At 39.4% G+C, this 21,604-nt stretch overlaps 1 protein-coding gene across 1 annotated transcript; it reads left to right on the top strand.

Annotated features, from left to right (window-relative positions):
* Nucleotides 1-1,120: 1,120 nt before the first annotated feature.
* LOC146987514 (odorant receptor 131-2-like) lies at nucleotides 1,121-20,920 on the top strand. Its single transcript, XM_085777903.1, has 6 exons — nucleotides 1,121-1,145; nucleotides 2,006-2,219; nucleotides 2,440-2,578; nucleotides 2,923-3,360; nucleotides 3,871-4,086; nucleotides 20,513-20,920. Exons 1-6 carry the CDS (start codon nucleotides 1,121-1,123, stop codon nucleotides 20,918-20,920), a joined length of 1,440 nt encoding a protein of 479 aa, XP_085634029.1.
* Nucleotides 20,921-21,604: the final 684 nt, after the last annotated feature.

The following is a 21,604-nucleotide window of genomic DNA, read 5'->3' as shown; positions in this document are numbered from 1 at the left end:
AATTTGTCCACAGTACAGCAGCTTTATAAACAACAAACTGTAAATCAGTTTGTTTTTTTGTAACATATACAGGTGCAAAAGAAAATACTGTAGCTACTGTTCATTAAACAATTAGGGAGGAAAACGACACACAGGCCTCGTCACCATCACAGTCCTGCTCAGTCACAGTTTCACTCACAGTTTTTGTTTTTCCTGGTTGGTTGCTGCTGTTGTTGTTGTGCGCGACATAAAGCTGTCGATATGAGCGGAGTTTTTTTTTTAATTGCCGGCAGCCCGGACACACTGCCCGCAGAAGCGGCAGTTTCTCCTGCTCTCTCTCTCCACGCCGGTCAAACCTGCTTTACATTGTTTTAACATTAAAAAAAAAAAAAAAAAATCATCATTCTGAAGGTGTGGCGGCTTTTATTTTGCTGTGGCGGTGCGCCACGATCAATTAGGCTACATGTAGCGGAAACCCTGATAAACTAAGTCAACACTGATAAAAACGGTGCATCCTTTGTATCCACCAAAAGCAGGAAAAGGAAGAAACAACACTGTCAACCTACTGACCTACAGATACATTTAGCCAAAAAAAATAGTATTTAAAGAACTTTCATAATATATGTTTTATTTTATGGTACTTCTAGAAAAGGGGATAATATTTTCTGGTCTTTTCCCTTTGACATGGTAAAAATTACTGCCCCCCAAAAACATCACACTGTCTATCCCATGTCTGAACCAGGTCTGAACCAGAGGATGGTGAAACATTCAACCTAAGACAGCATCAATTGTTTACTTAGTTTAGTCTAATTACAAGTCAGGTTCATGCCTTCTGTTTAACATCTTGGTTGACTGAATAACAACTAAGCTGTTTGACTTTCTCAACACAGCCTTTCAGTGAGAAACGCCAGTAAATGTCACGGTGTGACAAAAGTTTGAATCATAAATACAGCTTTCATTGACAACTCAGTGACCTTCCATTAAAAGACAAATTATACTGACTCACTACCTTAGGGATCAGAAGGATCCTCATACTAATCACAGGCATGACCCTTAGCCTATCACTATGACAACTAGATCAATACACACACACACACACACACACACAAGCATCAACACAAATCCTTATATATGAGAGTCCATGCTGCTGGAGGACATCACTGACAGTCAGTGATCATAGGGGAGAGGGCGAGCAGAGGTGATAACAGTGTCACTGTTATCACACTTTGTTTTGTTTTGTTAATAAATTTAAAGGCAGTGTGTGAATTTGAAAAGGTTTTGTTGCACCTGTGTTGATATTATGGATATGTAACTGTTAAATGTGTGAGTATGTATTGAAGAATTCAGCTTTTTCTCCAATGAGATGCCAGAAGAAAAAGTTTTTTCTGATCTAATGTTTTTCACATTTTTATTACAGAGTGAGTGAATATTCATGAGATGCTAAATTAAGTCTTTAAATCTTGCATAATATTTTACTAAACAATCTCAAAACATCAATCATTATGGAAAGGTACAATTGATGTTTACATTTTTGTTGTACTTTTATTTATAACAATAGATTAGAAACATTTTTACTGATTACTGATGTGTAATAAGTAGTGTAGTATGTAGTAACAAATGTAAGAAAATCAACACCAAGGTTCTCTGTGTGGGTTTTGTCTGCAAGAAAGCAATTTAACTAACTTTAATAGTTTTACTGTAGTTCTACAGTTAACACTCTTCATACTAAAGATGTTTTTCTTCTTCCTGCAGATTTCAGAGCTAAATTCTTAACCATGAACCATGAACTCTTGAAGAAGTGTGAATATCTGTGCTTGTAAGCAAAGGTTTGCATATACGTATGAACATTTATTGTTAAAAATGTGACTTCATAACCTTTTAAACAGCCTTACCCGCACCTCATTTGCTCAGCTCCTTTCCTTATAGTATTGTTTTGTGCAAACCTTTCGAAACATGTGCCCCCTTTTTCAGTCATACAATATTTGGTATTCAATTATATGATTTCTATTTGTCTGTGTCTCCCCAGATTGTGAGGAGAAGATGTCACTGTTGTACAACACCTCCAAAGACCCTTTGGGCCTGCTGCTGAGTAATACCAGCTTCACACTGACAGAGGGGGCTGTGGCAGCAACTAAAGACAGCTTCTCCAATGCTCTGACCAAGAACATAGTGGCCATGTTGGTGTGGTTAGCCCTCAGCATCATCAATAGTAGCATGGTGCACACCTTCCTCCGACACAGGTACACACTACCACAACCAACTAAAGCGTTGCCCTTCCTCTGAAAAAAATTAAAACTCTCTTTTTTTTATATGATCACATTTTAAGCACCAAACAATACATCAATTACTGCAGAAAATAAAAGCACCTAAACTTTGTGATTTAAATAATCGCTGCAGCCTGCGCAGTGCATGATTTAACACAGCTCACGAACAAACACACATGTCCATCTCTGACCCCAGCCTCTTCTATGAGAACCCACGATACATCATGTTCATCTGTATGGTTATCAACGATGCTGTGCAGCTGACCCTTGTAACGGCTCTCTACGTGGTCAGCTACATCTTCAGGAGGATCCATGCCTCAGTCTGCTGCTTTCTGGTGAGTCATTACAACCAGGTTCTGGTAAACTCCTGCTGTGTGAACCACAGCCACATAAATAGACAGCATGTGAAGAAGTCACAAATTATGAGGATGATCATAAGTTCATGCTTTTTAAAGAAGAAAAACGTGAATCTGTACCTGTTGCTGCAGGATTCTCACTTTAGAGTGTAAAGGATCAAGCTTTTAACATTAACCAGCACAATAAAACCAGCTGAGCAGACCAGACATGCAGCTCTCACTATCAAAGCCAGTATTGTTTCAGAGGTGCCATCCAAGAGCTATAAAATGATCTGCTGTGGTGTGTTTTCGTTAATGTAACACCTCCACTGTGTTTCCCTCAGATCATGACAGCAGTCCTCACCACTCGCTCCACCCCTCTCATCCTGGCTGGCATGGCTGTGGAGCGCTACATCTCCATCTGTTACCCCTTACACTACAACCAGATGTGCACCATCCCTCGCACCCTCATCCTCATCTGTGTCATCCTCGTCCTCACCGCCACCCCCCCTGTCACTGACCTCCTGATCACAGTTGTCAAGGAGCCTCCTAGCGTCTTCCACGCCACCATTTTTTGTGACCACTCGCTTCTCTTTCGTGACCGGTCCATCTACTACAAGAACTGTGTGTTTGATGGCACGTACCTCTCCTTCGTGGCGCTGACGCTGCTCTACACGTACTGCAAGATCATGCTGACGGCTCGAGCTGCCTCCACCAGCCTGGCCTCAGTGAAGAGAGCCAGGAACACTGTGCTGCTTCATGGGGTGCAGGTGGGTATCACAGCAATATCAGGACCACACCTAAAAAGGGATAGAGACACCATTATTACATTTGTGTCTAACGAGCCAAAATGTTCACAGTGAGAAAGGATTATTTGAAAAGCCATATCAAAATAGCAAATCCTAAAAAGGAACTAGAGAGTTTGTTCTTAACTTAATTAAAACATTTTTGGAATTAAAATTTTCTGTTGGATTAATTGAACAGTTGTTCATTGTTTAGAATAAAAATCAACAGGTCTTTTCCACTTATATGTGATTAGTAAGATTGGCCTTTTGATTTTTTATTTAATTCAATACTGTACAAACATGATAAAATATAAACACTATCATTTGGCTGTAATACTTTAAATTTGTTTAAACGTTTTTGCACACATTAAATACAACTCTACCTTAATATCTCATTGATGTAACATGACAGACTGCAGTGATTTCAAAATTACAGAAATTTTGTGTTTGTGACTACGACTGTTAAGATCTCTCTACATCATTGTCTCCCCTGTGCTCTTTTTTCAGCTGCTGCTGTGCATGCTTGCCTTTGTGGTTCCCTCCCTTCAGGCTGCTCTCATCTCCCTCTTTCCCCAACTCAGTCTGGAGATCCGTTACATCTTTTTCTTGCTCGTCTACATCATTCCTCGGTTCTTGAGCCCTGTCATCTATGGTTTTAGGGACGAGCTGTTCAGGAAATACTGGACACGTTACCTGGCTTGTCGGGGACACAGTATCATCAGGGTCAGGCCATTTTTACTGAAAGTGAACTTGTAGGTAAAAAGTCTACCTGAGCGACTGGCTCAGTATAGTCCAGATTTTTGACGGTAAAACAACATTCAGCTTTTAACGATCTCTATGCTGATGTTTAAATCACCTCAGTAGTATCCAAGGATCAAGACACTTTAAGAATGAGTCATGGATTAATAGGTATCCAAGTGGTTTGGATACTCTTACAGTAACTATATGTAAAATATTGTCAAATTTATTAATAAAGAACTTTAAACATTTAATCATTTTGAGAACTGTGATGTTTTACTCCTGCAGCTACAACAAGGTTAGATGTCCCCAAACTAAAGCTGGACTACTGTATGTAGTCCTACTTTTGTCTCCTGACACCAAACACACAAGATTCACTTTTGGACTTTTGAATACAAAATGTCTGTCATCACTTCATAATTTCACACACACATTTGTGTCAAATTGTGTCATGACACAATTATTGACAACCTTTAAACATTTAACCACTAAAATCTCATTAGTTCATCCTCAAGTCCTGTGCCAGATGTAATAGAGATTTTGCCCACTTTTATAAACTTGCAGCTGGCTCGCTGTCATTTTGTGTTTTTTCCTGACCATTTACAGTGATCATCACCTGGCGGTCTGTGGGCTGAATCCAGCCCGCAACTAACTTCTAATAGTTTTCATGTATTATATTTCCCAGTCTCTGTTTGTGTGAGCCTGTGAGTCCCTGCACTGGGATACTGAAATGCCTCATCCAAAGTAAACATCCAATCACCATGAATGAAAATTTGGGGAGCCGGCTGTACTGCAGGCCTCATTCCCTGCCTCATTCAGGCTGGTTGCTGCCTAGGTTAAAGCATGCGCGTAGCAGAGAAACGCACATTTCAAGAACGCTGACTTGTAGGGCTGAAACGATTCCTCGAGTAATTCGAGTACCTCGATTACAAAAAATGATCCGAGGATTTTTTTCTGCCTCGAGGAATCGTTAATTTAATTGTAGTTCAAGCGGCCGCACGGACTTTCAATGTGGCACAACGTGCGCCGTAACGTAACCTATGAACGTAACCGTGCACGCCCCCCCCCCGCGCGGCCGTTCGCCGCGGATGACGGCGGAGATGGGGAGGGGGGCGGCGGCGGCGAGGCGATGGCCGCGATGACGGGGGGACGGTGGCGAGTGGCGACAACACAGCAGAACAATCCTGCCTAGGAGCTATCCATGGTTAGGGACTGTTCGTTATTTATCATCAGTGCCACCGGAGGGATTCACAGGACTTTTTTTTTTTTTTACATGACCCCCCTGTCGGAGTCAGTAATTTTTTTTTATTTTTTTTTTTTTTTTTTTTAAACTTTAATTTTTATTGAAGATTTTCAACTCCACGTATAAGTAATACAAGGCATACATTTAGATCCATGTGTTACATTCTTAGTGTGGAGCAGTTGCAAAGACCAGGTACAACTGGGCAAAAGAACAACAAAAAAAAAACAAATAAAGCAATTACAACAGTTGCGGCTACATGTGTCTATTATTAAATTACAATAGATCCAAGAGAGAGAGATATGAGTAAGACAAAATTCAAGTATTCCCAACTGTGTCCCATCGGGTCCATTTCTCCCATTTAGACAAAAAGACATTTTCCTTCATTCTAAGTCTATATGTCATTCTCTCCATGTTATGTACTTCTCTAATGATTTCCACCCATTCATTCACAGCTGGTGGTTCAACCTTATACCATCTTCTTGTTATTGTTTTTTTACACGTGACCAGTAATATTTTTATTAAATATCTGTCTTTGACCAGGACATAATGATTCAAGTTCCCAAGGTACATAACACTACATTCTTTGGGTATTTCATAACCCAGGATGTTCTTAATTATATCGTGTACATTTTCCCAGAATGGGTTAAGTTTCTGACATCCCCAAAAAATGTGTGTATGATTCGCTTCCCTTTCACCACATAGACGCCAACATGAGTGCTGGGAACGTGTTTGTTTACTTTTTAATTTGGGAGTGATGAAAAAGCGGGTTAGGTTTTTCCACCCGAATTCTCGCCATATTCTTGAATTTGTAGTTGTGTGTTGTACTTCACACATACTCTGCCACTCCTCTACAGTAATGTTGGTCTTCAGTTCATTCTCCCACTTCTCCTTAATGTACAGAGTGGAGAAATCTTCTGAGTCTCTTAAGTTTTGGTACAACACTGAAACTGCTTTCAGTTTGGTTCCATTGTATGTCTTGATCATTACATCGAGTACACCATTTACATTTTTTACAGGTTGTATGTCCTTTATAAAGTAGTCACGTAGCTGTAGAAATCTGAAGTGGTCTCTATTTTCAAGTCCATAGTCCATTTTCAGCTCCTGGAAGCTCATTATGTGTCCATTCTTCATTAGTTTACACATTGCTGTGAGCCCTTTCCTGCTCCAGTCTCTGAAGTTGGAGTCATTTACACCTGGCTTAAAGCCGTCATCATAAGCAAACCAGCTCAACAATTTCACATTTCTTTCTAATTTGTGCTGTCTGACAAAATCAAACCAGATATTCAGTGTGTGTAGAGTTATTGGGTCCATCCATTCTTGTAGTGACTTCATTAGTTTTAGATTGCCAATCAGGGCTTGAATTGGTATATCTGCCACCACCTTTTCAATATCTTTCCACTTTGCATTATAATCCTTGTCACACCACATAATTATTGGTCTTAATTGTGCTGCACGGTAATAATTATTTAATTTCGGAAGTCCCATGCCTCCTTTTTCCTTTCCCAATTGTAGTGTAGAATATTTTATCCGTGGTCTTTTACCATTCCATATGAATCTGGATATCATTCTATCCCAAATTTTAAACTTTTCCTGTGGGATCTTAACAGGCAGAGAGAGAAAGTAGTAGAGTAGTCTAGGAAAAATATTTATTTTAATTACTTCAATTTTTGAGTTAAGATCTAATGGCAGAGTTGACCACCTTTCTATATCTTTACTTATCTGGAGGTGGATCTGATCATAGTTTGCTTTGTAAAGATCAGAGAGGTGTTTTGTTAGAGTTACTCCAAGATATTTTATAGTTTTTGCATGCCATTTTAATTGGTAGGTTTTCTTGATTTCTTGGGATGGGGCATAATTAAAGGTCAGAATCTGTGTCTTGTTTACATTTACTTTGTATCCTGAATGGACACCAAACTCATTTATAAGGTGCATTAGTTGGATAAAGTTTGTGTTAGGGCGGTCCAAATATATTAAAATATCATCCGCGAATAGACTTATTGTATGCTCCTGTCCTTTGATCTCAATTCCTTTTACCTTCTCATTCTGTCTGATTGCCTGTGCTAACGGTTCAATATATATAGCAAAAAGGAGCGGGGATAGGCAACATCCTTGTCGGGTACCTCTTTCTAGTGATATTCTGTCTGTTAGGCTGCCATTAACTTTTATCCTGGCTGTAGGGTTTTGATAAATGGTTTTTACACAATTAACTGAATCTTTATTAAATCCGAATCGTTCTAATACTAAATATAGGAAATTCCAATTAACGCTATCAAAAGCTTTTTCAGCGTCAAGACTTAATAGAATTGCGCTGTTTTTATTTGATTGTATTGTATTGATTATCTGGACAGTTCTCCTAATGCTATCTTGGGTTTGGCGCCCTGCGATGAAACCTGTTTGGTCTTCATCAATTAGGTCATTCATGAGGGTCTTATATCTTTGTGCTATAATAGATGTATATATCTTGTAGTCCACATTAAGGACCGATATTGGTCTATAGTTATTACAATATTCTATATCCTTTCCCTCTTTGGGAACTAATGAAATTATTGCCTCTTTCCAAGATGGTGGTAATTTGCCTTCCTTGAGGGTGTAGTTGAAAGAAGCTGTAAGGAGAGGTATCAGTTCCTGTTTAAAGGTTCTGTACCACTCTGATGGGAAACCATCTCCTCCAGGGGTTTTGTTGGCTTTAAGTTTGGAAATAGCCTTGGATACTTCCTCAGTTGTTATAGGAGCTGTAAGTTTGTTATTCTGTAATTCCCCAATAGCTGGTAAGTCAAGTGAGTTGAGAAACTGCCTTTTCGCCTCGTCACTAGATGAGGGTGGCTGTGAATATAGTTTTTTGTAGTAGTTTTTGAATATGTTTTCTATTTCCGTTATCTCATATTCTAATTTCCCGGATTGTGGGTCTCTGATTTTGGGTATTGTACTTTGGACCTGTTGTTTCCTAATACGCCTTGCAAGGATTCTAGTAGCTTTAGGCCCAGTTTCGTAGTATTGTTGTTTCACAAATCTAAGTTTCTTCTCTATCTCATCTTTCAGAAGTTTGTCTATTTCCTCTTTAATAGTCTTCACTTCTTGTAGAAGTTGAGTTTTCTTGGTGTTTCGATATTTTGTTTCTAGATTTTTTAATTTATCAGTCAAGTTAAGATAGGCTGTTTGTTTTAGCTTCCTTTGCTGTGATGTTATAGCTATTAATTTTCCTCTAATTACTGCCTTTAGAGTGTCCCATAGGATAGTCGGTTTAGTTTCTTCTGTATCATTATCTTCTATACATGTCTGTATTTCTTTTTTAATTTGTTCAGTTATTATCTTACTGTTCATTATTCCCACGTTCAGTCTCCATGTTGTGTTTCTGCGTTTGCTATCCATATGTACAGTTAAGTGAACTGCATTATGGTCAGAAACATCTGCTACCCCAATTTTACACTCTTTTACTCTGTGCAGGTCCCAGCTATTCATAAATACATAGTCTATTCTGGAGTGAGTCTTGTGTGTGTTAGAATAGTGTGTATAATCCTCCTCCATTGGATGAAATTCCCTCCACACATCTTTCAAACCCTGCTCCTTCAGTGACATATTCATGAATTTAGTTAAATGGGTCTTATTCTTTTTTTTGCTTGTTGTATCTATCTTATGATCCAGAATGACATTAAAATCCCCTGCACATATCATAATACCTTCTGACTCAGATGATATAGCAGTAAATAAAGCTTTAAAAAAATGTTTGTCGCTTTCTGGTGGGGCATAGACATTAACTAATGTGATCATTTTGTCATCTAGTTTCCCTTTAACAATAACATATCGCCCTTCATCATCATTGATTTCTTTCAGACATTCAAAATTAACTGTGTTTTGTATCATTATAGCGACCCCTCTTTTTCGGCTTTGCCTGCATGTGCTATAGTAGGTTTTCCCATAACCAAACTTCTTGAGCTTTTCATGTTCCTCCTTGGATAAATGGGTTTCCTGGAGGAAGATGATTTGTGCTTTAACTTTCTTCATTTTCAAAATTACCTTGCTTCTCTTAACTGGGTTGTTTAGCCCATTTACGTTTAGTGACACTAGTGAGATATTACTCATACTTGTTTGATCTCTGGGTCCGCATCGTAGCCATAGCAACCAACAACAACTTTATAAAACAGAACCTTGAACATAGAACAGTTGAACTCCCAAAACGTAGGCATGTCTTGGTGTGTGCCTCCCACGTGAACTGTGTGGGTTGAGGGGAATATCCCACTGTGTTTGGGGGCCCCTCTCTAGGTAGGTTTGGTCCAGTTGTCCCGTAATGTCTGTGCATTAACCTCCTAGGCAAAAATGTGTTCTCACCGATCAGATATAAAATAAAGACTAATCAATATTGTGACCGGTTTTATGAGCTCAGTTCAGGTCTACTTTCGTGTCCTTTTTCTGTTCATCTGAATGCACTCACATACCTTACACCATCATTTCCTTTGAAAGTCTTGAAGTTTTTTCTTGACTCGCGTAACAGTGTCTTCTGGGTTCCCGGCAAGTTGCCACGGCAGCGCCCGCTGGAGCCGCTCCTCCGTCCCCGTCCTGGCTGCGCCTCTCCCCGGTGACTCCGCCGCGATCCCCCTCCTCCGCAGCTCCCTCGTAGCCTCCTGCGCGCTGTCGTATGTCCGCGGTCCGGTTTCCCAGTGGATCCTTATTTTCGTCAGGGGCGTCTGGAAGCGTATTCCCTTCTCTTTTAGGGCTCTTTTAATACCGTTGTACTCTTTTCTTTTCTGGATAACCTCAGCGGCGTAGTCGTGGTCAAAAATAGTGGTTGGTTTTGGTAGTGGATTTTTTTCTTCCAGGCTTCCTTCAGTACCGTCTCCTTCACCGTGTATTGAAGAAAGTTCACCACGATTGATCTCGGAGGTTTATCGGCGTCTGGTCTCGGCATCAGAGCTCGATGTGCCCGTTGTATTTGCAGCTCCATGTTTGTCGGCAGCGGCAGTTCTTGTTTCAAAAGTTGTTCAATGAAGCGTGCCACTGAGCTGCCCTCAGTTCCCTCTTTCAGGCCAAAAATGCGGATATTATTCCGTCGATTTCTTCCCTCTTGGTCTGTCAGCTTGTCTTGTAATATTTTCTGTTGTTTCGGAGATTGGAGTAGGGCTTCTTTTGCCTCGATATTCCAGTTTTCCATCTCTTCAATTCTTCCTTCTGTCTCTGTGATTCTCTTGTCTTGTGTGGCTAGCTCCGTCATTGTTTCTGTGTGCCGCTGGTTGAAGTCTTTTTTTAAATCCTCGAGTTCTTCTTTCATTTCTTTTTTTATTTCTTCCTTGAATGATGTGAACTCTGCTTTCATTTCGGTTTTGAAGTCTTTTATTTCTTTGACGATATCCTTCAGTCCCGTTCGTAGTAGCATAGCCGCTTGTGTCTCCATGTGCTCTTCCTCACGGTCTGAGTCCGTGCCTGTCGAGTCGTCTCCATCTTCGGTCATTTCTTGTTGTTTTCTCGTGTATCTTTGTTTTTTCTGGCTTCTTGTTTTTCCACCCTTTTCCATCTCGGCTTAGGTTATCTATTTCTATCAGGGTTGTCGGGTTCGGGGGGATTTTATCGAGTACTGATCGGGAGCTAGTTCTCTATGCTGCCATTTTGGGCTGGAGCTAACCGGAAGAGGAGTCAGTAAATTTTAACATGACCCTGCATAAGCCTTATCAAAAGATACATGACCCCCCCCCCCCAGCCATCGACACGTGACATCGCATCACGTAGCGCGTGACACTACATTATTTCATTTTGACAACCATGTGTGCAACACCTTCTCATCAATCCATGCCATTTATCAGCTGTTATTAAAACCCAACTCATCAATAACAAAATCGCGATTTTGGACCAGCTCACATTACACAACAAGCCATTAACAATTAATCCACACTCAAACCGAAGCAACGATAATGTGAACCGTACTCAACAACAACGTATTATTACAAGGTTTACGACAGATATGACAGACAACTGTGTGTGTGTGTGTGTGTGTGTGTGTGTGTGTGTGTGTGTGTGTGTGTGTGTGTGTGTGTGTGTGTGTGTGTGTGTGTGTGTAAGAAAGAGAGAGAAAGTAGGTAAAACCAGCTAGCTGTTAGCTACCGTAGCTCAGGCGTCGGTCTTCCGTCAGTTAAAGCTGCTGTTTATTCCTCAAATGTAGTTCATGAAGTTGAGCCTCTCCGGTACAGTTATCCATCACTGCAGCTGAATTAGCCGCTAAACTGCTGGACGCTAAAACCGAGGGGGCGTCTGTTTGTTTACAATTCACAAAAGCAACGTGAACGTACGTGCTGCTCAGACTATGTAGAGTTACGCAATGAGGCAGGCAGGCAGCGTAGCCTCTGTACGGTACTGAAGTTAAACTCACTCACCCATAAAACACGTGCTAAGCTGCGGGCAGAACCCTTATTGAGTTCTTGGCGAAGCGGTTAGCATCGTCGCCTGCGGTGCGGGAGACCCGGGTTCGAAACCAACTCAGGGCAGATCAGGGCAACATAAAATAACGTTGTGATTCGGGGGCCGTTGCTCTCATTGTCATCAGTGCTTGCAGCTTTGAAATGTCCCGTTTTTGTTTTCTGCGGGCATTGCAGTGTCCTCCAGACAAAATGTTGAATGACCCCCCCTCACTGACCTTTTTTTTTTAGTGGACCCACCCCTCAACAAAGAATATTATGACATGACCCCCCCCCATTTTCCTCCGGTGGCCCATTCCATAAATAACGAACGGTCCCTTAGGCTACTTAACCAAAGTCTCTTGAAATATCAAACAAAGAAAAGGACTATGGACTGTGGAAGTTTGAATGGCCAAAATACTTAAGTTATCATGACGTGAACCATCTGTTGCGGTGAGACCGTTGATTAGGTAGAAACCTTAACGGGGGGGCGGACGTGGGTGTTTGACTGAGGGAGAAAAAGGCGACAAAAAGACAGAAAATGTCTCTCTATAGGCACTCTAGTTGTAACACGGCCCTTGCATACCACAGCAGCACGTCTTCCATGTTGCAGCATCTCCACAGAAAACATTTTTGATATCTTGAAAGTAATTTAATTTAATTTATTTTTGATATCTTGAAAGTAATTTAATTTAATTTATTTTTATTTGTGTTTTATTTATTCTTATTCCTATGTTAGCAGCAGTCGCCTCTTTAGTAATGTTTCAAGACCAGAAAATACTTGCTTGTGAATTTAAGAAATAAAAACAGTTGATTCTACAAAAGGAAACCAATTGGTCATTCATTATTGAGTGAAATATGTTATTTTCTCTTGTGTATTCATAATTGCTCTTTAACCAAGCAAAAATACGTTTTATCCGATTACTCGATTAATCGATGTAATTTTCAGTAGAGTACTCGATTACTAAAATATTCGATAGCTGCAGCCCTACTGACTTGTATCATCAGAACAGACATGTCCTGTGATTTTCAGCATCACAGTAATAGTGATATTCTAAAAATAATATTCTCACCCATAATGATGTGCCCCCACACTCCCACCCCTGCTGTAAAGGGTAATAATCATAAAAGGCTGAATAATATAGTCAGCGGTGTAAAGCTCAAGCATGTGGGAGCCTCTTTTCATGTTTAATAGAGGGGGGGACAGTATCTGAAAGTACAGCCGTCAAGATTGTTTTAATCTTTTATCATACAAAACACCAAAGATGTGTACAAATGAAAATGATATGCTTAAATGTAAAAAATAAAAACAATAACATTTTATCTTCCCTTAACCAAGTTCCTGTAAAATTCATCAATTTATTGTTTTGTCCATGACCCCACGTTAAAGCGAGTCATGGACACGACACCCACAAATATCGAGTCAAAACGTATATCATTCCTGGTGGCTGACTATTGTACAAGTGATAGGAGCCTCACTGACGAAAGATAAATATCTGTTTTGTAAGAAAATTAAAATATGAAAACAATAAATATCAAAACTACATTATTCTGCAAAAATTTGATTTTTTTTTTCAGTTTATTTGAATGTCTGGCCCCCTGAGGTGTCTGTTGAGAAAAATTCTGGCCCTTTGACAATATAGTTGTCAAACCATACAACTATCATGTCACTGCATTATGAGCATTACAGTAATATATATTGGGCATCTATATAACGGCATCTCTTCCTGTTCCTCTCACTACTTACAGTGTGTCAGCCCAGTATCTCCACGCAGGCCAGACTAGTGTGGTGCTCCAGTAAGTCTGATTACTTTTATCATTTAACTTTCCACTGCAAACAATATTTTTTAAAACTTAGTCACAGCCAAAATACCAGAATAATTATTTGTGTCTAGGTTCACATCTCACCAATAGCACTGTTAGATTTACTATTTCCTGTCTTGCTTCTTTTTTGAAATGAAAAGGTTGCAGAGGATACAACAGAGTATTTCCAGTTAAGTCATTATCTAATATTGTCATAATCCTTCATTATATTTGATCATGTTTGGCCTCATTTAAAGCTAGCCTCATTTAAAGCTAGCACTTAATTGTGAAATCACTATAAAAAATAATGATGACATTTTTTTAATCACCACTGAAAATGTGGTTGTCTTAGTTTTTTGTTCTTTCAATGGGAGGGATATTCAATGTATTTTATTAACAGTATTTTAGTTAAAATGAAGACTCTTTATGAATGAGACTACTCAGTTTTAAAATCATACTACTTTTCACACTGTATCATCTCTCACTGTATCATCCCTCTATCAAGAATGAAATGTAATGTTGCAGTATTTGTAAAACTTTGTTTGAGAACTGAAATCCCATTTTAACAAGAAATTAGGTCAAGAACAAAATATGTGTTTAAAGTTTTTTGTTGTTTTTTTTTCAATAATTTGAATGACTGAATATGTGAGACTGTGGATGGATTGTGTTTCCTGTACTGACTGTACTGAGCAGGACAAGGTACAACATGAATTCAAGCAGACGTATGGACAGTCTGAGTGAAGCTCTCACAAAGAACTTCATCACCTTTGCTATCAGCTTAATCATCAACTGCATCAACGGAGCTTTTGTCTACATCTATTTTAAGAGTGAGGTCTTCCAGCGAGACCCCAGGTGACAGAGGATCATAAGTGATTTCCTTCTTTTCTTTCAGACAAATGTGTGAACATGCTTACAATAAGGCTGATAAGATATTCAGATATGCAGCGTTAGCTAGAGTCTGTCTATACAGTGTCTCATCTATGCCCTAAATACTGCACTCCTCTCTCCTGCAGATATGTGCTGTTCATCCATCTGGTGATTAACGACATGATTATGCTGACAGTTTCCACGACACTACAAATCCTCACGTTCGCTATTCCCCTGAACTTCCTACCCTGTTGCATCATGCTGCTCATCACAATGACAACCAACAAGTAGGTGTGTGTGTTTGTGTTCAGGAGAACGTGTTTACACAGCCTTGAGCACTGGCATTGCCACTGTATACAGTACAGAAATCTATTGAGCCAACCCATGTGACCTGAGTGAATGAGATGGATAAATGTAAATATATGCCAACTATTTATCAGATAGGCTAGTTATTCATTTAAAGCTAGCACTAATGGCTTAGAGAAAATGTGATCAAGTCAGAGCCATTACATTTAAGTCGGAGAGATAAAAATCATGATGTATTATTGTTGGTTAAAATAATTTACGTACAAACTTCCCAGCATATCATTTAATATAATCACCACCTTTACAAGCTTCAGCAGTGAACATTAATATACTCTAACCAATTTTAATATCCAGTTTAATATATTCCATTAGGTATAATAATGCAGATTTGGTACAGGTGCATCTCACTAAAATAGAATTTCATTGAAATGTTTATGTCAGTAAGTCAATTCAAAATACATTATATTGATCCATTAGATACAATGAAACATTTCATGTCTTTATTTTATTTCTTTTAATTGTAATGGTTATGGCTTACATTTAATGAAGATCTAAAAATTCATTGTCTCAAAAAAACTCATTTTATGGAAATGTTGGCCTTCTGAAAAATATGTTCATCTAGGCCTATAGCCTATGCACTCAATACTTGGTTGGGGCTACTCGACTGGAACTACTGAAATGGACATGATATTCTGATTTATTGAGATGCATGTACTGTAGGCTAGAGTGTATTTCTATGGACCAGCAGCAACAATATGGACTAACTTTCACCGTTTGGGTTAATACACAAGCTGTCTTTCCTGAATAAATCAGTAAACTGGTTGTATTCATAGACTGTAAAGGTTGTATTAAGATAAATTAAATTAGCCTACCCTACCTACCTTGTCCAGGCGCCTGAAATTGTTATCTAAAATAACCAAGAAACCGAGTTACTAACTGAATTACTGCATCATAAAAGTAACTTTACCAGCTAACTACTGCGAGTAAGGGCGGGTTTTATTGCCAGTGACGGTAACTGCGTTATTCCGGGGAAACAGTAGCTAATTTTTTTTACTAAAAACAGGCTAACGTTACTAGCACCGTTTAAAACGCCGTTATTTTGTAACGCCATTATTCCCATCACTGCCAATACATGACTTACAGTGAAGCTGACCTCACCTACAGAATAATGTAACATGGCCTACACCTCACCTGGTCTCATCCGCATCGGTGTAGGCAGGGCTGAAGTGGAGCCACCGAGCCAGGGCTGTGATGTCCCGGGACTGCGGTCCTCGACCTCTGCTTCTCTCTTAATGCTAACAAGACGAGCAGAAAGTAGCCTACTCGTCATACTGTGGATTGAATGTGTTTCCCCACATTAATTTTCTCTGCCCTTTGTTTTGTTTTTTCACGTTTCTCTTCGCTGTTCCACTGCGTTTTCCATTATCTCTCTCTTCTGGTCGATTTGCCGCCCATTTTTAGGAACTGACCTGTGACCTTTACATCATCGTCGGTGTAAATCGCAAACAGCTAAAAAAAAATTAATTAGGCTATATTTTTGTTTTATTTGAAAATGACTAAATTCAGTATTTTGTGGTTTGTAGGCTATCTAAGCAAAACTCGATTCATTATGATTATTAGGCTATTATAATTTATTTAAAAGGTAGTAATAAACCATAATGGGCAGGGGGTTGGCCGCCCCCCACCGGTCGGAGGCCAACGGTGGCTCTAAGCGAAGAGAAGTCGTTGTCAACACTACACAACTGTAACCTAACTGTGGGAAATTGTGAAATTACAGTGCTCCATTCCACATGGACAAATATAGCATAATTGAAATAAAAACAATGAAATAGCACCCATGCCCAAAACATAGAAAATATACTCTGTCAATAATAAAACATATAGCTATGTATGATTAATATTAACATGTCATGACAACAGATTCATGCACTAGTAATAAGATACAAGTGTCACACAAATATAGAAAAACAAAATAAATAAATAATAATAATAAATAAATGCATTATTATTATTATTATTATTATTATTATTATTATTATTATTATTATTATATTTTCTCTCGATGGGGCTACACTGCCAGTATGACCTTTGCAGTGTGTTCATGTTATGGGGAACAGTAAGGTCAAAGATCAGGTGCATGTCTGACTCCCACCTCCCCTCACTCTCGAAGTCAAAGTTCTGCTAAAATCTGAATATCTATCTTGCTATTTTCTTGTGTTTATCCAGGAATAGCCCTCTGAACCTGGCTGGCATGGCAGTCGAGCGTTACATTGCTGTTTGCAGACCTCTTCATCATGCCCAGATGTGCACTGTGCAGCGAGCCCATGCTTTGATTGCACTAATCTGGGGCATCTCCATTATCCCCGGCCTCGCAGACATCATTGTTGTACTCGCCACTCGGCCTCTCTCTATCTTCTCAAGGCCCACCATCTGTTACCCTTCTTATCTGTACAACTCACCATACCACAGGGCTCAAAGTGTGGCCGTTCAGGTGAAATATTCATACTTCACTGATTTAAGTTTTGTTTATCTAGGTGATATATTTATCCCTCACAATTAACAACACAAGATCACAAAAGGAGAATTCATGAATTTAATACCACAACAAGAAAAACAGACGTCATAGGAAAATGATGATCGGGATCTTGGCCAATATTGACATTATTCTTGCCTCAGTCCTGCTTCGTCCCTTTACCCAGGTCTTTTTGTATAATCTGCTCACAAAGGGTAACAGTTGTCAAACACTAATTACACAATCATAAATATTGATAAAATATAATTTAGCAAGACTTTAATGAAGCCTGAGATGACCACCATCCTGCCATAGGTTTAAGGTGGAGGATCTAATGCAAATATGAAGGGCCTGGGCCCAAAACGTCGCATTTGGTGACACTCACATTGAAACATTTGGGAGCTGAATCTGAGTCTATTTCTCCATTTTTTATTCATTTTTCTTTGTGGTCCAGCAATCATTTTGGAGGAGGATGTGTGCTATGGAAAGCCGTTTTAGTCATAATGAAATAAATTAATAAATGCATAAATAAATAAATATAGCCATGAAATGAGTCCCGAATTAAATAAATAGAATGATAAATAGATATAAATGAAATATAAATACATATATTTTTATTTTAAAAACAACATTTTTATTTTTCCAGGAGACTTTTATTTCCTAATGTCACATTTATTTATTTCCGGTTACTTTTATTTCATAACGTCACATTTATTTATTTCTGGGGACTTTTATTTCATAGCATCGCATTTATTTATTTCCGGCGACTTTTATTTCATAACGTCACATTTATTTCTCTCCTCTTTTATTTCATGCTGCAATATTCAAATGAGGGGGCGGGGTTATCTGGACCCTTTCAGAGTAAAACATCACACGACGGCCTATTCACCTTATTTTGCGCTGGATCTAGTGTGTGGAAGTGCTGTTGTTGTGAATTGTTGAACAATCCACTTCCCTATCCACTGAGCTATGTGTTAGTAGCCTACTGGCACTCTGGTTGAGAAGAGAGTAGTACGTTTACGTGTCTGCTCTGCTCTTTCCCAGAGAAGCAGTAGCTTACGTGAATTTGCCGTCGGACCGCAGTAGCTGTCATCGTTGCCGCCGATAGCGGTGCGTATCCAAACGACGGCTGTTTTAAGTTTGCCCCGATGTTTTTCGGAGAAGTGAAGCTCCAGGTCCGAGCAGCGACCGCGACATCATAGAGGCAGCAGCCCGGCTCCTGACGTGCTCTGCCGGCTGAATACGGTCCTCGCCCAGGTGGAGAAAACGACCGCTAATTAACTTACCCGATGGCTTTTAGAGGTTTACCACCGGCTGATTAAACTCTTTTTAGGGGATAAAACATCGGGGCAAACTTAAAACAGCCGTCGTTTGGATAAACTAACCGCACATTGGGGTTCTAAATGTTGGTCTCATTGATGAAATCTAGCAGAAGTTTGTTTGTGGTTAGACAGAAGAGCAGCACTGCCTTGGGGTCTGTACGCACAGAAAACACCACATTTACATCAATAAATAAATGTTTTACAATGAACCAGGCCGATCTCAGAGCTGGCAAGACTCTCCGGTAAGGCATATTGAACGGTTAAATGCCGTTAACGGGACGAGAGCGGTCAAAACTGCGGTTCCAAGCTAGCTACATCGAGGGTAGGTTCGCTTCCTGTTTTCAAAATAAAAGCACAAATTCTATCGTTGGGGTTTTCTATATAGTAAAGGGCAACGGGTGTTTTATTTTGTGAAAGTGACCGGAAGTGCGTTGCTCACGACGGCTAGCTTTAGTAGCGCCGAAATCGTCCGAACAAAATTGTAAACAGCTGGTATTTAGACAAATTAACGACACACTGCTGATCTAAACGGCTACTTTCTCGCCTAAAAATGTTTGAAATGTTAATAAAGTGATATATTTAAAGAATTTAGAGCTAAAATGAAATCAGCTTTAGCCTGTTGATTTTGGCAAAGATATTCAATAAACCGTCTTTGATTTTGGCTCGGGTAGGAGCGCAATGCATTATGGGTTATCATGTAGTATGCTGCAGTGTAAACGCTCTGCATACTGTCTGATTGATGAGTATGTAGTATGGAGTATCGGCAGTATGCAGTATGGAAGTATATAGTATGTAGTATGCGGTTTCGAACACACCCAAAGAGACTGTTTCTGTTTATCTACACCCGGTAACGACTTAAATATTTTCATTGCAGTTCATTATATGTTTTCTTTGGGAGGTGGGTGCAGGTTGTGCTAGCCTGCTCCACAATATCCCTGCCTCTCCACTTTGTGTTCGAGACACACTGCCGTCTGCTCTTTACCCAGTTGCTGTGGCAGGGACATAATGCTAGACATAGCTAGCTGGTTAGCTACGCAGCACACTTAAGCATGGATGTATTATATTAACACATAAGGCAGAGAGATGTGTAACAACAACAGAAACTAGAAAAAACGAAATATGTTTAAAACACTATTCTCCTCCCCAAGTTATTGATCAAGTTGCTGAGTAGCCGCATATTAGAACGTCTCTGGTAGCCGTCAACAATTAACAACAACAGCACTTCCGCATGTGATGTTTTACTCTGAAAGGGTCCAGATAACCCCGCCCCCTCATTTGAATATTGCAGCATGAAATAAAAGAGGAGAGAAATAAATGTGACGTTATGAAATAAAAGTCGCCGGAAATAAATAAATGCGATGCTATGAAATAAAAGTCCCCAGAAATAAATAAATGTGACGTTATGAAATAAAAGTAACCGGAAATAAATAAATGTGACATTAGGAAATAAAAGTATCTGGAAATAAATAAATGAGACGTTAGAAAATAAAAGTCTCCTGGAAAAATAAAAATGTTGTTTTTAAAATAAAAATATATGTATTTATATTTCATTTATATCTATTTATCATCCTATTTATTTAATTCGGGACTCATTTCATGGCTATTTTTATTTATTTATGCATTTATTAATTTATTTCATTATGACTAAAACGGCTTTCCATAGTGTGCGTGTCTTGTGATTCTCTCTTGTTTAATGTGAGGCAAACCTAGAACGTCTGAAACACCGGTGACACCAGACGACCGCGGAACAATAATTTAGAATTTCAGAGCACAAAGTGAAGCTATGGAGCAGAGTGTCATCTGTCATCAAAACACAAAACACTGTGAACAAATTTCAATAAGATGTTAAATTTAATCAGAACTGAAATTCTTGTACTGTAACACCAGCTGTTTTCTGTGTGTCCCACTCAGCTGTTCATTTGCATCCAATACTTTAGTTTATTTGAGTTTTAACAGTTTTGTTTCTTCATGTCTTCAGGTCCTTCTGTTTTCCTTCGTTGGCCTGACTTTGGTCATCACTTACCTGAAGGTCTTGTGCACTGCTCAGGCCGTTTCTGGTTCTAACCAGGAGTCTGCCAGAAATGCCCGCAACACCATCCTGCTGCATGGAGTCCAGCTCCTGATCTGCATGCTGTCCTTCTTCTCTCCCCTCATCTCTCTCATCCTCGTCACCACCTGGCCTTCGGACCGCACCAAGCTCCTCCTCGCCACCTTCCTGTTAACCAATGTGCTTCCTCGTCTGCTCAGTCCACTCATCTACGGTGTCAGAGACCAGAAGTTCAGGAGCAACATCAGACTGCTTTTCCTATGTAAATGCTGCAGCTCTGAAGAAAAGAAGATCAATCAGGTGGGGCCACAGCAAAGGTCCAAAGAGGTGCTGCACTGAAAGGCCTTAAAGCCTTTACTTTGATACTGCACGCTTGAGACCATGATGCACAAACACAAGAAAATGTTTCAGAAAACTGAAAATTTGGTTTTATGACAGTGTCCCCCCCAAAAAATGTTGCTATTGTCTTCTTTGGAAAATCATCATTAAATTTGTTTGTGAGCAAATTACTCCTCACAAACTCTCACAGAGTTTCACTGTCAGACCCAGCCTCACATAAAAAGAGTCAGAACAACAAGAGATGTTTGTCCTGTGGCTCTGACTTCATGAGGTTGATGCTATATGGAAGAAGTAAAGGAGAGAAGAAGGTGCTGGGAAATATGGCAATAGTATATGAGGTAGAACCAAATTTTGGCAACTAGATGGCGCCATCACCACAGATATAGGCCTATGTCTATGATGTCTATTTCAGATATATTTCTGAAAGTATGAGGGGTGTGAGAATTCTTCAAATCCTGGTCAGGAAAGTTTTTGGTTTGTTTTAGATGTTACCAAAAGAAAATTCCGTAATTTATATTTTTATATACAATAAAACATTGACAGATGTTGATAGGTTACATTTGTTTTGATAGCCTATACCTTTTTTTTTTTTTTTTTAGATGTAGCAGGTAGACTTCTTTTTTATGGGGTCAAAGATATTTACTTCATAGGTTAAGCTATTCCTGTGTCCTGGTCAAATTAGCA

The sequence above is a fragment of the Trachurus japonicus genome, chromosome 5, assembly GCF_045865225.1.
Source record: "Trachurus japonicus isolate A0001 chromosome 5, Traja_1.0".
NCBI classification, from domain to species: domain Eukaryota; kingdom Metazoa; phylum Chordata; class Actinopteri; order Carangiformes; family Carangidae; genus Trachurus; species Trachurus japonicus.
This window is presented reverse-complemented; position numbering and strand designations above follow the sequence as displayed.